General features: G+C 45.2%; 2 protein-coding genes across 13 annotated transcripts in view; both read right to left on the reverse strand.

Annotated features, from left to right (window-relative positions):
- LOC118286489 (alpha-tectorin-like) overlaps positions 1-20,000 on the reverse strand; it is a 475,374-nt gene that overhangs the window by 329,122 nt on the left and 126,252 nt on the right. The gene's annotated exons all lie outside the window — the stretch shown is intronic.
- akap6 (A kinase (PRKA) anchor protein 6) overlaps positions 1-20,000 on the reverse strand; it is a 136,421-nt gene that overhangs the window by 62,557 nt on the left and 53,864 nt on the right. For all 11 annotated transcript variants that reach the window (XM_047337714.1, XM_047337712.1, XM_047337711.1 and 8 more), the window contains 2 exons: positions 13,819-13,949; positions 8,056-8,176 (listed from right to left, as the gene is read on the reverse strand). In XM_047337714.1, coding sequence (XP_047193670.1) covers positions 8,056-8,176; positions 13,819-13,949 — 252 coding nt within the window. The remainder of the gene's footprint in view (positions 1-8,055; positions 8,177-13,818; positions 13,950-20,000) is intronic.

Below are 20,000 nucleotides of genomic sequence, written 5' to 3' on the forward strand. Positions count from 1 at the left end.
CAGTCAATTATATTTCCCCTTTCTCTCATTTTTTCTTCTTTTAAATTTAAATAATTTGACTGAAACACCAGCAGCTTTCGATCAGCGCCCTGGATCCAAACGTACTGGACTCGTCAAATATAATCTGTTTCTGCGGATCGTCGGAGATGACGTCATATTTCTTCAAGTTTGGTCTACGTTACTTTTTCTAATCTTAGTTTTGTATGTTGAAAACACGACACACACAACATCCGGTCGCAGAGACCTCAACTGAACGTTGTTCAGTAGATTCAGTGGACCGAAGAGAGGAACCTACGTTGACGCCATAAAGATTTATTCTGTTTATAACAATACATTTTTCATTTTGACGGGTCATTGAAAAAAGTTGTCGTTTGATGTTCACACGAGTCTGAACTGAAACCCGACTGAAGTCAGACGCAGAGTTTAAAAGCTTTAAAGTGTCAAATGTTACGTTGATTGTCGGCCATCTTTAGAGCGATGAACCAATGAACGACCTCCTTCTTACCGTGATGTCGACGTCAGACATGATAGCCATGATAGCATGGACACGTAACGGGAAAAACACAAAATGATTAGAAAAAACTTTAAAAGGTAAAAATCTGTGCGTGAATCTTATTCTCCAGGAGCAGGTTGAATGAGGAGCAGCTGGACTTGGTTGCAGTTCCTTCGGGGTTATGGTTCGCTGAAGAAACTACAACTATGACCTGGATGAATGAGCATCTCCTCAGACGTCATGAAATAATCATATTTATTCAGCTTGTGTGTTTATAAAAGTGTTTTGTCGATCGGAAAACACAATTCTACACATTTGTGAGTCGTATTTTTCATGTGATTCTGTCACTTCCATACTTGTCATGTCACTCGCTATTTCCTAAATCCCGTGTTCGACAGTGAAACGATGAAATAATGGAGAGAGAGAGAGAGAAAAAGAACAGGCGAAAGTTACGACGAGGGAAGAGGAAGACGAGGAACGAGAGGAAGAGGACGAGAAAAGAGCTTTTCTGGCAGAGCTCAGAGGATCGAGGACTTAAGCCGACTGTGTGTTTCTCAGGCATGACTCTCTACTGGAATACAACCCAGACTGTGTGTGTGTGTGTGTGTGTGTGTGTGTGCGCTCAGCCTCCTGTCGAGGTTGTGTACTCTCACTGTCGCCCTCAGGGTTTAAGACGGAGACAGGAACAGAGGCTCGACACAGTCGACTGTATCTCGTCTCTCTCTTCTCTCTGTGTTACTCTGGCGTCTCTGCAGAGGATTATTCTCTCCACAGCATCATCATCACTCATTTTAACTTTGAACTTCCTTGTTTCTATATTCTATATTAACATTTCAGAACCTGTGGAGGAACCATCTCAGGGATCAGGGTTGAAATCAGGTCCTAGAACTCCTGCGAGAGGAAAAGTCTCAACTTACAAAAACAGTGCAGGAACCTTTGGGGGTGGGGCTTACAGCGCTGAACACTTCCGATTGGTCGAGCTCACCAGCCCTTTTTCGGACTCCATTTCTATTAAAGATCTGTAGCCGCACTTTGAGCAGCGTTGTGTCGACCCACCGTGACGTCACCTGTTGGTTTAGTATTTTGGCCGGCGCCATCTTGGTTTTCTGAGAGCTTGCCCCACAGAAGGTCGACCCACACTTGCACCTATTGGACGGCACCAGCTGTCACTCACACTGTAGTCACGCCCCCCCAACACATCCGGTGCTTTATGGTCTGTGTGACTGTAAATGAACCATAATGTACAAAATGAACATCACGTGTTGAATAAGACTCGAAACTAGAGATTGAACCATAAACTCCTCAGGAAAATGTTTTACTGACATTATGGATCAAGTGAGAAGTCGAGTCACGTTCCCATAGAGTCGCCCTCTGCTGGTCAGGACACAGAACACAGGCTCTACACTCTTTCTGGACACGGTGACTACATAGAAAAATGGAAAAACAAAAACAAAAAATGAACGACATCGTCTGTCATCATTTCTCTGATACTTCATCTAAACTATTTGAGACTTTTTAAAACATGTAACTCAACGACACGTGCTCATTACGTTGGTAGAAACTAATTACGTTTCCTTCAAATCGTGTTCGCTGTCGCAAATGAGTTGTGTGGCAACAATATTCATCAGGTTCAGAGGGTTAAACTGCTTCATGTAGAGAAATAAAGTTGTGTTGTTGCTATCAGTGTGTGTGTGTGTGTGTGTGTGTGTGTGTGTGTGAGTGTGTGTGAGTGCATGTGTGTGTGTATGAGTGTTAATAAGTTCAGTGTTTCTCCTTCTGTTTGGACTACAGATAACCAGACAACCACTGAACACACACTCTGTATCTATGTGTGTGTGTGTGTGTGTGTGTGTGTGTCTGTGTGTGTGTGTGTGTGTGTGCGTGCGTGTGTGTGTGAGTGTGTTTGTGCTCGGCCTCAGACAGAGCTCCTCTGTCGCACCAACCCCAGATTGGTTTTGGAAGTCAGTTAATGAGCAGGTGTATGTGTGTGTGTGTGTGTGTGTGTGTGTGTGTGTGTGTGTGTATGTCTGTGTGAGTGAGTGTGTGTGCATCTCTGCCACTAAATTCTCATTTCAAATAGCCCATGGTGTTCTGAAGTAATGCTGGGCTCAACACACACACACACACACACACACACACACACACACACACACACACACACACACACACACACACACACACACACACACACACACACACACACACACACACACACACACACACACACACACACACACACACACACACACACGCTGTGATTAGTCGGACTGGACCGTCCGTGGCCACAGGCAGACGAACAGACGTCTGATGACTTAATGCAGTGAAATGTTTTCCGCTGAAAAACCTTAATTGAAAAAAAACTGAGCGGCGACGTTGCTTAGTAACCGTGACAGCGGAGGAATCTGCGTCGGCTGCTTCCTGCTCTCACGTCAAACACCGGAAGAGACTGAGACGAGAACGGGGAGACTCCAGGAATTTTTTAAATATATTTCTTTGACATTAACGTTTACATTTTCAATGTTCAATATTCACAGATATTGATGAGGGATTTCTCTGATGCACAGGGCAGTGGTTGTCATGTGTGAGCGATATCAGCTGATTGATCAGAGCATCGTCAGGGTTTGTGTTTTCTGTTATTTTCTGCTGCTGCTCTTTAATCTGATTTCACCTTGTGTGTGTGTGTGTGTGTGTGTGTGTGTGTGTGTGTGTGTGTGTGTGTGTGTGTGTGTCTGTCTGTCTCTCAATAATCTCAACTGTCCCACGGTCAGTGAAGGGGCTCTGCCCTCCCGTGGGACTCGAGGGGCCGGAACCTTGATCATCTATTGGCTGAACTACATTGGGGGCCTTGACGTGTGATTGGTCGACAGCAGCGACAAGGTCTGAGGCTCGTTTCATCTCATGTGGACCCTCGACACACACACACACACACATATACACACACACTCCAAGAAAAGAATCCCTCACCATTTGTGCAGGATAGGGACAAAGGGGCGGATCAGGAAATCACTAATTTTTTTATTTTTACATTTTCACTGATTTGTCAGGGAGTGAATTCATGGATGTTGATGAAATCAATCAGACATATTTAGACGACTCATATCTGAGAGTGTGTGTGTTATGGTTTTGCCTGAGTGAATCTAAGGACCGTTAGGCCGTGATGGAGGTTGATTCTAGTTCGATGATGGAGACTTCACAGTTTACCAGAAAGACAGAAAGAAAAAGAAAGGACGGTTTCACTGAATCAAATGACGTATAAGACTCAATACTGACTGAAGGAATACATTCATAATATAAAACTACATCCTGGTGTTTCTTCGAATAGCAAAAACCACGGGAGAATGTGAAGAAGTGAAACAGATTCAGGAGATGACGTGTGTTCGATAAAAAACAACAATGGAAAAATCTTTATATCTTTTCTCAAGGTCTCTGGGCAGAAGATGTGACTCGTGTCTCCGCTTTTATACCATTACATACTTTCACAAACTGAAAATACTTTTGGTCCCAACTCAGCGCGCACGCACACACACAGCTCCTTCCTCCAAGGTTGATAAGTGGCTCCATCTAACATCACAATAAACAGTAGAGCCTCGGCCTGCCAAGCAGAAACAACTGTCAGCCCAGCTTTCCTCTTCCGGAGGGGACACACACACACACACACACACACACACACACACACACACACACACACACACACACCTCCGAAAAGAACAACTTTTGTTGGGCCCTGGCGTTGCTATGGTTACGGGGTCGAGTCCCCCGCAGCATTTGAGCGGAGCACAGCGAGGTTCTTTAACGTTCACATGGAGCTGGGGAGAAAGAAAAAAGCTTTTCTAAGCGCGGCACACACTCGCAGACACACGCACACACACACGCACACACACACACACACACACACACACACACACACACACACACACACACACACACACACACACACACACACACACACACACACACACACACACACACACACACACACACACACACACACGGTTAAATCTCCCAGCATGCATGTGTCCTGCAGCAGACACTTGAAAGTGCTGTAAGTGTATCATGTTGTGTGCGGTTGTTAAACTGAAACTATAACATACAAATAAAAATGATATAATCTAAATATTTAATACACACGGTGAACACGGCGTAGTTGTTCAAGATCTCTCTGTCCAGGATTTAGATTTCTGTCGGTTCTGTTGTTTTCGGCGAACTGCTTTGATTTGATTTGTCTGTTCTGAAAGTCGTAAGCAAGATGGCGGAGCGCATCGATTACCAGCGAGGAGAAAAAAAATCGAGAAGTGACCAACTTCTCCCGATAAGTGACGTTCAAAAAAACACAAAATGAAACAAGAGCCTTGCACTGACTATGTCGTCACGATTAAAACTGAAGAACCAGCTACTTAAAGCTCCAGTGTGTAATATTTAGAAGAACTTATTCACAGAAGTTGAATATATTGTCCATAACTCTGTTCATATAAGAGTTAAATATAGTTCCATGAGGTGGACCGACCTCCGTGTGAGTCTCCATGTTTCTACGTCGTGTTGAACACGACGCTCCAGAATACGTCACGTTCACGTTGAGTTTTCAGACAGGAAATGGAATCGGCATGTGCGCCGCCATAAAGTGTCCCCTGTCGGTCACTCGGTTGGTTGCGGTTTAGCAACTTTACCAGAAGATGCCGCCAGAAAATTACACACTGGGTCTTTAAGTTTTTTCGGGTTCCAAAACAAGCATATTAATGTTCAACAAGTTGTTTTTTAAACTCGCTTAAACCTTAAATAAAGGTTTACAAACTGTTTTAATCCAAGTCCGATCCATTCGCTGATGACGACACTCTAATGTAACTATATTTAATTAAAACACAGTCGATAATACATATATGAACACATAGTTATGGACAATATATTCAATTTCTGTAAATAAGTTCTTCTTAATATTACACACTGTGGCTTTAAAGACATTATTGAGACATATATATATATATATATATATATATATATATATATATATATATATATATGTATTTATGTATCAGATTAAAATAGCCACAGATGAGCAGCTGGGTGTGTTCAGCCCTGCAGCTCTGTCTGCGAGTCTCAGAGACACAGTATAAGAAGCGACCTTGGACTCGGCAAGGAGACGCTGTCGAGCTCCACATCAATATTTTAACAGGAGAGTTGACACATCAAAAAAAAAAAAAAAGAGGGAGGGAGGGTGGGTGACGGAGAAGGAGAAGAAATCGCCCAGCGATTCCAGAGTCATCTAAAATTCATGCGTGCATCATCACCGCCATGAATATTCATACGGAGATGAATATTTGAGTGCGACTCCTACGGAGAAATTAGGTTCATCTTTACACTTATCAATAATTCGCCAGGCCAGGTGAGTCTCATCAGCCGCTGAATAAATCATGTCTGCTGCGCGCGCACAACCACACACACACACACACACACACACACACACACACACACACACACACGTCACATCAAACCTAATTTTATGTTTTGTTTTACAGTTTAAATCATTTTTCTTCTTTATTGTGTTAAAACAGGAGCGAGTGAGCGGCGGTGGCGAGCCGGATCTCAGTTTGCTCACGCGTTGCTTCGCAGCAGTGCCTTCTGAGTAAAGCAGTCTCTGTGTTGTCAGCGGTTCGCGCTCGCTCACAGCATCATGATAACTTTCATGCATATATTAATGTTTCTTTTTTTTTTAAAGGTTAGTTTAAGGTTGGATGTGGTGTATCACACGGTGTTTACACGTGTTCAGTGTCTTCAGCAGCGCTAACGCCGCGGCTCCGCTGACGCCGACGTCATGTGGTCGATTAGACGTGTTCCCCGTCACATTTCTCTCTTCCCGATAATGATTCCAATACCTGGACTTTTGCGTTTCTGTCACACAAACACAACCTGCCAGTGTCCATTCAGCACAACTGGTGTTTTAGAGAAGAAGAATGCAGTTTTATCCGAGAGGAACTCCTTCAACGTGGTGATGGATCAGAACGTAGATCCACGTACTCACGTGTCCGATCAGCGAGAACCGGAGCCGTCCTCTCTGATTGTGGGATTGGAACATCACAGACGACCAATCCCATTGACCGTGGCGCTAATGCCCCCCCCCCCATTGATTAACATGTGAATATAATTAAGAGAAAATATTTGTGTTTGGATTTCATCTACGTGCGAATGACCAGGAACGTTCAGCAACTTTCAGAAAATGTAGCATGTGAGAAATTCACAAAATGTGAAAAAGTGGAGAGTCTCACGATCCAGACGTAAGTACGGAGCCCCCGAAGTATAAATCATAACGACCAATCATAAGGAAATTGTTTTGTCATTTGACGTTGTTTTTCTTTTTTGTCATTGTGATTTGCATGTCAGCGACCATACATGTACAAAGCTCGTCTCCATCATAAACTGTTCCCAAGTCATTTCATGTTTTGTTGAACGTGTGTGCGGCACGTCAATGATGCTCTGGGCTTTTCGGGGTCGGTTAAGGCCACATGTTGACCTTTGCTCTCTGGCGTCCACTCGTGACACAGATCACAGAATGAAACTGTCCTCTCTCCATTTATTCATCCGTCCACAAACTGAGAAAGAACTCTAAAGTGACATTAACGAGTTAATTAACGTTTTTTTTCTCCTCAGAACTTGAGAGAGAAGTAAATTGTTTCACACGGAGCAGATCATATCGTCTGTTTTCATACTGAACATCAGACTTAAAAAAGAAGAATGTCACGAGAACAAGTGTAGAAACACGTCTGTCTTTGATCTCTATCAGTCTGAAAGTGTGTGTGTGTGTGTGTGTGTGTGCGTGTGTACATGTGTGTGTGTGTGTGTGTGGGTGTGTTTGTGTGTGTGTGTGTGTGTGTGTGGGTGTGTTTGTGTGTGTGTGTGTGTGTGTGTGTGTGGGTGTGTTTGTGTGTACATGTGTGTGTGTGTGTGTGTGTGTGTGTGTGTGTGTGTGTGTGTGCGTGTGTGCGTGTGTGTGAAGGACAGAGGAGGATGACTCAGATCTTTAATCATAACATGCTGTTTTACTGTCTGAGTCACTTGGCTGCAGTAAAGTCATTGCACGCACACACACACACGCACACGTACACACACACACACACACACACACACACACACACACACACACACACACACACACACCCCTCTATGATATGGTTATGAGGGAGGCTATGCCATGTAATCCCATTCTCCTTGGTGAGGATGAAGAAAGTGTGTGTGTGTGTGTGTGTGTGTGTGTGTGTGTGTGTAAATATGGGGAGGGACGTCGTGAATTTCACCAGACTTTGTTCAGAAGAACTTACAGAATAATTCGTACATATACATAAAGGAAGCGGACGCTGCTTCCTTGATCTTGGAGACGAAATTTTCAAAGAACATTTTACTCCCACACAATCCAGCCGCCTCCCGAGACCGGGGGAGTCACTGGAAGCCATGTAGCATGTAGCATGTAGCATGTAGTGTCTGGTCTTAAAGAAACTTCCTGTGGTGAAGTGTCGGAGCGACAGACAGACAGACAGAAGAGAAGAAGACACACCATGTAGTAAAGCTGCTCTCACCTTGAACAGGTGGTGTCTCTGCTCCTCTGACATCATCAGCTGGTGACTGTCCACGACCATGGCGTCCATGTCCATCAGCCAATCCCAGAGCTCCTGGTACTCAGCCTGGAACTCCTGCAGACTGACGGCAGAGAGAGAGAGAGATCGTTGACTCGTTTTTGTGATTCAATTTTCTTTTATCGTGTTTCCTCCGTGTTGTACTTCCTGTTATTGTCATAAGGCTTTTGTTCCGCAGCGACATGAGATTTGTGTTTGTTGAATCTTGATTTTTGCGTTTCCACGTTTTATTGTGGCATTCACTTCCTGTCTTCTGTCTCTTGACGTCTTCCTGTCTCTCGCCCTTGTGGTCGTCTGCACCTGTTCCCTCTGTGTTTCCCCCGTGACCTGTGACCTCGGCCCTCCTCGTGTGTCGCTCCGTCTGTTTGGGTTCTGGTTCCCCCGTGACGTCGCCCCGTCTCGTCAGCCTTAGACTGTGTTTTTTTTTCTCCTTGTGGATTTCTGTTATCGTTAAGTTCTGTGGTATCCACCGGACCTGAGGTCGTCTGCTTGCACCTGAATCAAAGTTAGAACCCGCCCACTCTCGTCAGGGCGGCGTCTGCAAGTCGAATTTCTTTGTTTAAATTTCCTTTTTTTTCTGGAGCCGCAGGTTCTCGTTTTCCGAGACCTCGTCGCGGCGAACACACAATCCACGAAACGAGAGCTCAGTGGCAGATTAAAAGACGGAGATGAATATGAACGACGATTTGTTTTGTGATATTCACGACCCGAGCCTCGTTTCCTTAAATTCTTAACTTGTTTCCTGCTCTCTTTTCCCTCCTCCTCTTCCTCCCTCCTCGTCTATCCCACGCTATCGTTCCCTCATCTTCCTCCGGCATCCTCCGTCCTTTAGCTTCCCCTCCCCCTCCCCCTCCCCCTCCCTCGTCCTCGACACAGGATCACATCAAATATTTATGCTGCTGGAACAGGGGCCGATTGCTCAAACACACACATTACTGTCAGCCGTTTTGTTAAGGTGTGTGTGTGTGTGTGTGTGTGTGTGTGTGTGTGTGTTTATTATTTATATATTCGGTGGGTTTCGGTCTCGGCGGGGATCGCCAACATGTTTCTCAACATTAGCGCTGAAATTGCTTGGAATTCTCCGGTCGCCAACGACGACAGTTTGACAGCTCTGTCAGGCCCACAGCGCTTCCACGACAATTCACTTACACACAGACACACACACACACACACAGAGGACACAAACACACAAGTCGATGGCGGCCGCACACGCACGCTCACTCACTTGCTGAAGCACATTCACACAAAACAACACACAATTACTGATAATTACATGTACACACACACACACACACACACACACACACACACAGTAAACTATGAATGAAATTACAGAAACAAGAAAGAGGAAAAAAATAACTTTCTCCATCTTTCTGTTTGGTTTTGATTCCCTCTCGTCTGTACTTCCTGGTCTTCCTGTAATACTCATAATCCCCTGGCCCCTCTCCTTCACCTAACTGTACCCAGGCCCCATAAAAAAAGATATTCTGAACCCTCAAAACAGCCTTTGAAGAAATGAGGAGTGGAAAAGAACGATGTCCTCCGTTAATCAAACAAGCACATCAGTTTATTTACTTGTCTTTTCTTTCTAAAGACGTCACCACTTCACAAACTTTGTCCACTTTTTAAAATCGTCCTCATTTTCCTTAAAAACCAAACGTCAACACTTTTCAAAACAGTTCTTCACTTTCTAAACTATTCCTTGAAATGTCCACACTTTTTTTAAAAACGACCTCCCTGACTTTTTGTGGTCAGTTCCTAAAACTTGTAATACATCTTTCTCCTCTTCTTCCTCCGTCTCTCTCAACTCTCCTCCTCATCTCCTCCATCACGTCTCCTCATCAGTCACATTAACACCCAACATCTCCCTCCTCCTCCTCCTCCTCCTCCTCCCTCCGTCTGTTTTCCTCCTCTCTCCTCACACGCCCCTCGTCCTCCTCGTCCTGCCACTGATTCCTCAATGAAATAAAAACCAAGCAGAGAAGAAGAAGAAGAAGAAGAAGAAGGAGGAGGAAGTGAAGGAAGCGAGCGCTGCTTCCTTCCCCCGAGGGGGCGTTTCCTCATTATGCGGCGAGCGGCGCGGCCCTTTACCGACTCAGGCAGATGAAGGAGATACAACACTCGCACAGATTGTTTTCTCTTGTCGTTGTTCCCTCCTCTTCCTCCTCTTCCTCCTTCTCCGTCTTGTTCTCACACTAATGTTAACTAAACGCTTTGTAAAACAGGATCCTCTCGGGGCGTCGCGAGACGAGGAAACAGACAAATGGTGGAGAGCGAGCGGCTCGGCGGAGCTGCGTTCCACACCGGGACGGTTGCGGGGCGTTTGAAGTGTCAGCTTCTCTTTCCGTCACGCGGCGCCGACGGAGCGCCGTCGCACCGAGCCGCGCTGACACTCAGTCACTGGAGGAAAATTCGAAATTATGGGAATCTATTATTCATTTCTGTCTTGTCGTGATTCCACCAGTGGAATCTAACGGGTATCATGTGGATACGTGCAAATCTAAATATCGGAGAGAGAAAAATATTGATATGGCTCTGTTAAAGTGTAGGATCCCTGCAGACACGTATGAAGACAAAAATATTTCAAGAGGAAGAATAATTTGTTTCTGATATGGGATTTATTTAGCTCAGAAAACTGTTCAAAAGTATACAAATTTATTTAAATATATATATTTATATAAATATGCCATATTGTTTATTACAAAAAGTTAACAATTCTCCTCTCATCTCTCTCTCTCTCTCTCTCCATCTCTCTCTCTCTCTCTCTCTCCATCCCTTCCAAAGTCTCTGTCTCTCGGCCACGGCGACAGCAGCTGTGACCACTGTCTCTAATTCATCATCCTGTTCACAAAGAGGAGGAGGAGGAGAAGAGAGGAAGAAACGTCAGAGACGAGAAGAGAAGAGGAGAGGAAGAAACGTTAGAGACTAGAGAAGAGGAAAGGAAGAGGAGAGAGGAAGAAACGTTAGAGACTAGAGGAGGAGAGGAAGATGGAAATAAGAAGCAAAGTTTAAGAGGAAGTAAGGTGAGCAGAGAGAGCGAGGAGGAAAAGGAAAGGACATGAGGGTAAAGATGGATAGAAAGGAAAGAAGGGAAAGTGTGAACTGGAGGAAAAGAAAAGGAAAGAGATGATGTGAGAAGGAAAGAAGAAAAGGGAAGATGAAGGGATTGTGAGGAAGAGGAGGAGGTGAAGGAGGGATGACGGGAGAGGAGGAGAGGAAGAGGGATATAGGAAGCAAAGTTTAAGAGGAAGTAAGGTGAGGAAGAGAGAGCGAGGAGGAAAAGGAAAGGAGATGAGGGTAAATGAGGAAAGATGGATAGAAAGAAAAGAAGAGAAAGAAAGAAAGGAGAGAAGACAAAGTGTGAACTGGAGGAGATGATAAGGAGACAGAAAGAGATGATGTGAGAAGATGATGAAGGAAAGAAGAAAATGGAGGGATGGTGAGGAAGAGGAGGAGGTGAAGGAGGGATGACGGGAGAGGAGAGGAGAGAGGGATGAAGAGAGAGAGTGAAAGGTTGAATGAGTCATACCTGCAGTCGTCACCTTTCAGTCAGAGACTCAGTGGATTTATGAGGTGATTCAGTCTAATGGATTCACACAGACAATAAAACACAGTGACAGAGCACAGCGCCCCCTGCTGACGCCGCCCGCCCGGAAATTATAGGAATTATCATATTTCTAAAAAACAGAACAAATAAAAACTAGAAGTTTAGAGATTTCTGTGCGATGACATTTACATCCAGAGTCACACAAGGACGCACCACTCGCTCGAATATTGAATATTCATGTGACGACAGAGAGCGGGCAGATCTGTTCGTCTTCTTTCTGGATCTCGAATTCTTAATTTCTTGATCCTGAGGCCGAACTCGCGCAAAGAGACGTGACACACGGACATCCGCTTGGCATTTGTTGTGAAACCATCACAACGATCGCAAATGTGAAAGTTAAAAAATAGAAATATCTGATAAGGAAATGAGTGGAACACACCAACATGTCTCGCTCCATGTTGCGTTGTTCCACAAAGATTTCTGGAAATCTGTTTTTAATCCCGCTGACAAACAAACGTCCTCCTGCCGGAGGTAACGATTCTTTTTTCTAGGTTTCTGTTGTTTTTAATGTCGACCGGAGACATTTTCACGTGATATCAGTGAATTATTCAGTTTGACCTTCATCTTCTCTCCAACTGAGCCGAGCTCACGGCAAATAAAGACAAACATGTGACATCCTGTTAATACGAAACTCATCACACACACCACTGCACTGCGCGCGCACACGCACACACACACACTCTCGAAAAGCTGCAGTTGATATATGAATAACCAATTAATATCCAACACATTCAGAGCAAATTACTGAAACATTACGCTGCAGCCACAGAGAAGGAAACACACACACACACACACACACACACACAAACACACACACACACACACTCACACATCGACAAAACATTTCATTTACGTGTGCGTCTGTGTGTGTAAACAACTTTTTTCTACCTAAAATAAGCGTGTGTGTGTGCATGTGTGTGTGCACGTCCTTTCACGTGATGACACCCACAAAGTCTGCAGCAACACAACGTACTAGAGGCTCAACAATTTAAGCTTTATTTGTCATTTGCATACGTACAACTTTGCGTGTGTTTACTTTTGTGTAAACATGTGTGTGTGTGTGTGTGTGTGTGTCTGTGTGTCTGTCTGTCTGTGTGTGTGTGTGTGTGTGTGTCTGTGTGTGTTTGTGTGTGTGCCTGTGTGTGTTCAGTTGTGTGTGTGTCTGTGTGTGTGTGTCTGTGTGTGTCTGTGTGTGTGTGTGTCTGTCTGTGTGTGTGTGTGTGTTTGTGTCTGTGTGTGTTTCAGTGTGTGTCTGTGTGTCTGTGTGTTCAGTTGTGTGTGTGTTTGTGTGCGCGCCCTGTGTGTTAGTGATAACTGCGGAGGGAGGCTCCTCAAATTCGAGGATGAAACGGCGAGAGGCAGCGTGACCAAAGATGCCGCTCGCCGAGCGCCGTTACACCAGATTAGTGCTGTTAACACTCGCACTCTGTGTGTGTGTGATTACGGCTGCAGTGTGTGTGTGTGTGTGTGTGTGTGTGTGTGTCACATGTTACTTTGTTGTGTCTTTGTCTTGTTGTGTTGTTTTTTTTCTTCCCTCTGTCGTCGTGTAAAGAATATTTCTTCCGTCTTTCTGTGTCTGTTTGTTGTTTTTCACGACATCATTGTCGAACGCTTTGCTCAAAGGCACATCGGCGGTTCCGCCATGAAGAAGTGGGCAAGGAGCTCCAGCGATTACGTCGGAGATGATTGCGGCCGGTTTCTATTCGTCAAATTGCAGACGCCGTGTCAGAACTTTTTGAATTGAACCTCGTGTGATGCTTTGTTTCAGCAGCAGTAGATTTTTAAAAAGTCATTTTGTTGTCTGGGGCGACAGACGGAATCACGTAGCACATGACTAAGTACGTGAGATATGTTTTCAGGATTGATACTGAAACAGGACGGAGATCGTTTTTTTGTTTGATGGTCACCTCCTGCTGCTCCACACAGACCAGACGCCACAGAACGGTCCCGAAGTTCTCCCGTTGGCGTGAACGCGTCTGAATCGGAACAATCTCCTGCTGTGTTTATTCAAAAAATCTGTCCAGACCCAATTCACAGGACATTCTCCGGAGTTCATGTCTGAAAAAAATGGCTTTAGTGTGGACAAGTTTCCCGTTTACCTGTTGCTCCGGACCACCTGGCCGCAGTGCCACCTGCTGGTGGACGAGGGGAAGCGCAGGCTGCTCAGCTTGACGGCCATCTGCTCCAGGGCGGCTCGCTGCGCCTCACGCTGACCGGAGATCAGCTCCGCCTGGAGGACAACAGAGAAACACAGGGTCAACTTTCCACTTCATCACTTCATCACTTCGGTCTGAGACCTCGTGTCAACGGAAGTGCACTTGTTTGGGTTTGATTTTTATGATGTAGCCGAAAAAGAAGAGTTTGATTTATGTTTCAGATTCAGAAAAAACTCTCCTTCAGGAAATAGCTAGATGTAATCAACATTGCAGCCTACAGGGGGCGCTAGCAGTTTATGCGTTTGTCAGCTGGATTACGTAAATAATACACAACAGATTTCTGCGAAACTTGGTGGACGGAGGAGAAATGGGTCGAGGATGAATACACTAACTTTGTGGATACTGACAAAGGGGGCGGGGCCAGAATTATTAATTTTTTGTCACTTTCTTTAACATTGTGTTTTAACATTTTTATTTAACATAATTGTTTATAATATAATTTATAATCATTTATGGATCTTGAGCTCTAAATGGTGCCTTTTATAGTCAGTTAAATTATATCACATCACATCAGCAGAGAAGAGTAAAGCAGGTCTGTAAAAACCCTCTGTTTGAGTGTGTGTGTGTGTGTGTGTGTGTGTGTGTGCATGTGAGTGTCCATCCGAGTGGGATCATCTTCCTCTGAGTGTGATTAGCTGTTTATTGCAGATGAATGAGATGCGGCCGCGCCGTGCGATTGACGGACGTGCCCTTTAAAGCCCCGGCAGCAGCCAACAAGCCACTAGAAACACACTCCAGGCTTATCCCGCGGTCTTGTCTCTGCTGACACACACACACACACACACACACACACACACACACACACACACACACACAACTGCACTAATGTCGACCGTGAAGACACACATATGCAGAAATTGACCCTGAATCGCTCCACATAAGAAAACAGACACACACACAAACACGGAGCATGAATCACCGGCTCCTTCCCACAAACACAAACACACACATACACACACACACACACATCATCGTCGCACTCGGCATCCAGACGGCATCACACGCGGCCACTCAGCTCGGCGCTCACGTGTAATTGCATACAAACTATATGGAGATGAGGCTTCAATTGAACCAATGAAGGCAGAGCGAGTGTGTGTACAAACAGACACACACACACACTTTCCCTCCTCGTTCTCCAACAATCTGAATAAAGTGTCGCTGCGTCGCGTTCGCCATCCGATCTACTTAGCGGACTCCGCGGAAGGATCTGGAAAGGTCATCCAATCTGTGTATGGCGACGCCGCTCAATCAGAGCGCTAATAAACAAACCGGCAACATACAATCAACAGTGTGTGTGTGTGCTTCTGTTACAGAAATGAAACTAACTGGAAGCTCTCAGAGAAATTGTTTCTCACTTTGTCTAAATGTCTCTCCACTTTCATTCGTCACCGCTCATCTCCTCTCATCTCCTCATCTCCTCTCCTCTCTCATCTCATCTCCTCCTCTCCTCCTCTCCTCTCATCTCTCATCTCCTCTCCTCTCTCATCTCTTCCTCTCCTCTCTCCTCCTCTCCTCTCATCTCCTCTTCTCCTCTCCTCTCTCCTCTCATCTCCTCTCCTCTCTCCTCTCATCTCCTCTCCTCCTCTCATCTCCTCTCCTCTCCTCCTCTCCTCTCATCTCTCATCTCCTCTCCTCTCTCATCTCTTCCTCTCCTCTCTCCTCTCATCTCCTCCTCTCCTCTCTCCTCTCATCTCCTCTCCTCTCTCATCTCCTCTCCTCTCTCATCTCTTCCTCTCCTCTCTCCTCTCATCTCCTCCTCTCCTCTCTCCTCTCATCTCCTCTCCTCTCTCATCTCCTCTCCTCTCTCATCTCTTCCTCTCCTCTCTCCTCTCATCTCCTCTCCTCTCTTCTCCTCTCTCCTCTCCTCCTCTCCTCTCCTCTCCTCTCTTCTCCTCTCTCCTCCTCTCCTCTCATCTCCTCTCATCTCCTCTCCTCTCTCATCTCCTCTCCTCTCTCATCTCTTCCTCTCCTCTCATCTCCTCCTCTCCTCTCCTCCTCTCCTCTCTCATCTCCTCTCCTCTCTCATCTCTTCCTCTCCTCTCCTCATCTCCTCTCTTGTTTCTACGCTGATGACATCACGCCGACGCATCATCAGAACTTCCACGTGAAGCTGGACTGAACACGTTTCCATGAACCGATCATTTTATACAACTGAAGTTTTTGTTTTCTTTCTATGTAAAGAAATGGTTATTCGCTGAATGTGTGTGTTCAAGTGGAACAGCTGAGTCTGGTGTTTCCTGTCTCGTCCTTAACGTTGCTAATAGACACGAGAATCAATGAGAATCTGCCTCATTTGATGAATATGTAGATCCCCTGACACACACACTTGATTCAGCACATTGTAGTGCAACACACACACACACACACACACACAATTTGTGTTTTTTGTAGATCTGCTTGTGTGCATGGTTCTGTGTGTGTGTGTGTGTGTGTGTGTGTGCTGAATCAAGTCATTTTGGGGCTTTTTGTTTACATGTCAGGGCCAATTTACCCACAATCCCTAGAAACCCTCACAGGCACATCTCCCTCGAGGTGTGTGTGTGTTTCTCGATGTGTTTTCATGTTTAAAAATGTGTGTGTGTGTGCGTGTGTGTTTGTTTGCTGGCAAGTGCACATGTTGATTTGCTGCTGTGAACATGTGGCTCAATGCCCGACGTGTGTGTGTGCATGTGTCCTAACATGCTCATGTTAGTGTCTGATGGAGTGTGTGTGTGTGTGTTTATGTGTCTGTGTGTAAATTAATGTTTGTGTGTGTGTTTGTTTCCTGGGGTTTTCCCGGGGCTATAACTGCCAATCAAACAGCGGCGTGAGGACGGAGAGCTGAGCAGCAGCAGCGTATAAACACTCAGCAACATCTGAGAACATGTCGTCTGCTCTCGTTAAAAAACACAAATAGCAGCTAATTAATCGATACACAACTCAATCAACTGATCCCCGGACAAACAGGAAGTGAAGCTCCAACAGTTGTCCTGAGAAACAACAATGTGACAACATCTCCACATCATCTACAGTGTGATTGACAGCTGGTAACCGTCCAATTGGTGCTCGCGGGCGTAGGTGGACGAGCTCTCAATTAGGCCACGCCCCCTGCTCCTATTCACATTTGATGTTCATTTCTTGCAACAGCTCTGTGCGCGTGTGCGTGCGTGTGGTCAATACTGGAGGTGAGAAATTCCAATAACAAGGTGTTTTTGTCTTGATAGAGCGGAGCAGTGGGTAATGATACAGGATCAATAATGGATATGAGATGGCTGCATCCAGCCCACCCACACACACACACACACACACACAAACACACACACACACACACACACACACACACACACCCACACCCACACACACACACACACACACACACACACACACACACACACACACACACACACCTAGCCTGTCGATACTGTAATACAATTTGATTTGTGTGAAGCAACTGAACGACTGCTCAGCTTTCATCTTTGAGAGCAGGTTAAAAAAAAAATTGCTAGTGAACAGAAGAAACACACACACACACACACACACACACACACACACACACAACCAACTACAAACTTTGAATCATGAGCGACACGCCTGTGATCCTCTGTGACTCTCCGTCCGTCTGCGATGTCGCCTCGACCTCGTCGCTCCCTCGTTCTCATTAAGATCTGATTCTTTTTTTTTTAATGCTGGTTAATTATTTCCTAATTAGTTTGCGTGTTAATTAGAATAGTGGCTAATGTTAATTAGCTGTATATTGATGGGGGGAGCAGCAGCGGTAACACCTGCCCCCCAGCACCGGGCTGCAGCAGCTGCCACACATCTTCATCTCACACCAGCTTCCTGTCTGACGACGAGCCCGAGTCCCAGATGAAATATTACAGAGCTTTTTGAAGGGACACAACGTCATATTTCGTAAAAAAATATATTTATTTAAATATGACATTGAAGTTCAGTTCACCGCAGAGCGACGGCATTGGAAGAGATTCCGCCTTCGTTGCATGTACAATCCAGCATGTATAATCTGTCCTCTAGACGGCGCTGGTTCCTCAGAGCAGACTCGCCGCTACGGTGACAAGGTGGGCCGGCCCAGGCTGTGGCTATCTGGTTAGCATGCTAACTCAGAGAACAGAAGCAAAACGAGAGTTAAGAGTCGGTGTAAACAGACGCTAATATGCTATGGCTACGTAGCGATAGCAAAACTCATAAACATAATTATGAGTTAAACTCCACTTTTAAAACTGGTGAATAAATGTTTCTTACCATTTTTTGGGGTCTTTCCTTGGTTTCTTTTGTAATTTTTTCCAATAAGTGTAAAATTTTGTGAAGTCATTGAATTTTCACACACACACACACACACACACACAGAAAGACAGAAGGATACAGATGATTGGTTAAAGACGCAGGAGCGTGCAGGTGGAAGTGTCTCTGATTGGCTGAGAGACGCCGAATGACAGACAAGGTCAAAAGAATCACTAAACTGTTTTTTCATACACATACACACACACACACTGAATCAAACAGAAGAGACACTTATGGCAGGAAGGGAGGATTGTAAAACTAATAACAGAAGGAAAAATGGTGTTCTGTGGATGATGGAGAGATAAAGAGGAGAAGAGAAAGAGAGAAAGAGGGATAGTAAACAGCCAGTCTCCAGCAGAGTTCAGTCATTTATTTAGTGTTTATCTTCTACTGTGTTAATTCATCTGCTACACACACACACACACACACACACACACACACACACACACACACACACACACACACACACACACACACACACACACACACACACACACACACACACACACACACACACACACACACACACACACACACACACACACACACACACACACGTGAAGCATAGAAGCTTTCGCGGATATTTTCTAGAGATGAAGAAAAGGAAATTCCAAAAGAGGGAACTGACTAATTTTACTATGTTTACAGGCATGCGTGTGTGTGTGTGAGCATGTGTGTGTGAGCGTGTGTGTGTGTGTGAGCATGTGTGTGTGTGAGCGTGTGTGTGTGTGAGCGTGTGTGTGTGTGTGTGTGTGTGTGTGTGAGCGTGTGTGTGTGTGTGAGCATGTGTGTGTGTGAGCGTGTGTGTGTGTGAGCGTGTGTGTGTGTGTGTGTGTGTGTGTGTGTGTGTGTGTGTGTGTGTGTGTGTGTGTTAGTGTGTGTGTGTCCGTCCCTCTGTCAGGTGGAGTGACCTTGTATTTCATTTACTGATAATTACATGGATTTATTCCACGAGAGGCTTTAATTAGAATGCTGGAAATATTGATTGCCTCTATCATCCCTCCTCCACTCATCCACTCATCCATCCGTCCATCTGTCTGTCTGTCCGTCCACCGAATGAGACCGAAACAGCGAGAGAGCAGAAGGAACGAAGGAAGAAAGAAAATGTTGGGCTATGATGGAAATAATTAACTTTCGCTTGTGAGAAATCTTCCCGTCGTCCGGTGCGAGTGACGGGAGATTCACGTCGACATCTGGTCTTTGTGCTGACTTTGCTCGTAATCTTCCCGCAGGAATAATTCACGAGGTGTCGGTGGAGAACGAAACTAGAGATGGAAGAGTTTTTAGAGACGGACACGACTCACACGAGCCGATGATGACGTCGCTCTGCGTCTTCTGAAAGTTTACAGGTTAAACTTTTTTGCATCGTATCAACTTTACAAGTTGATATTGTGGGCGAAGAAATAAACTGCTAGATATTGTCAGACGTGAACTTGGCAGGAACGCATCGGCACATTTCCCGGACGTTTTGCCGTTCGAGTCCGAGTCCGTTTGCTGCTCAGCTGCTAGTACGGTCAGTAGATATCAGACACATTATATTATTAGCCACTTCTGTGACATCATGGTCACAGATGCATTGTGGGGGACGAGAGTCACCTGTTGTGTCGGTGTGTGTGAGTCACGTTGACTTGACTTTCTGCTGGACGAAGCACAAACACGTCACTCAGTCTTTTTTTTTTTGATCTTTGATTAATTATTGTAGTGCCAATCCATTTCTGCTTCCCTCCATATTTAATTAAAATATCATTTTAAAAACATAACTACGTTTTTAATCCGAGTGCGAGTGA

The sequence above is a fragment of the Scophthalmus maximus genome, chromosome 15 (assembly GCF_022379125.1).
Source record: "Scophthalmus maximus strain ysfricsl-2021 chromosome 15, ASM2237912v1, whole genome shotgun sequence".
Taxonomy (NCBI): domain Eukaryota; kingdom Metazoa; phylum Chordata; class Actinopteri; order Pleuronectiformes; family Scophthalmidae; genus Scophthalmus; species Scophthalmus maximus.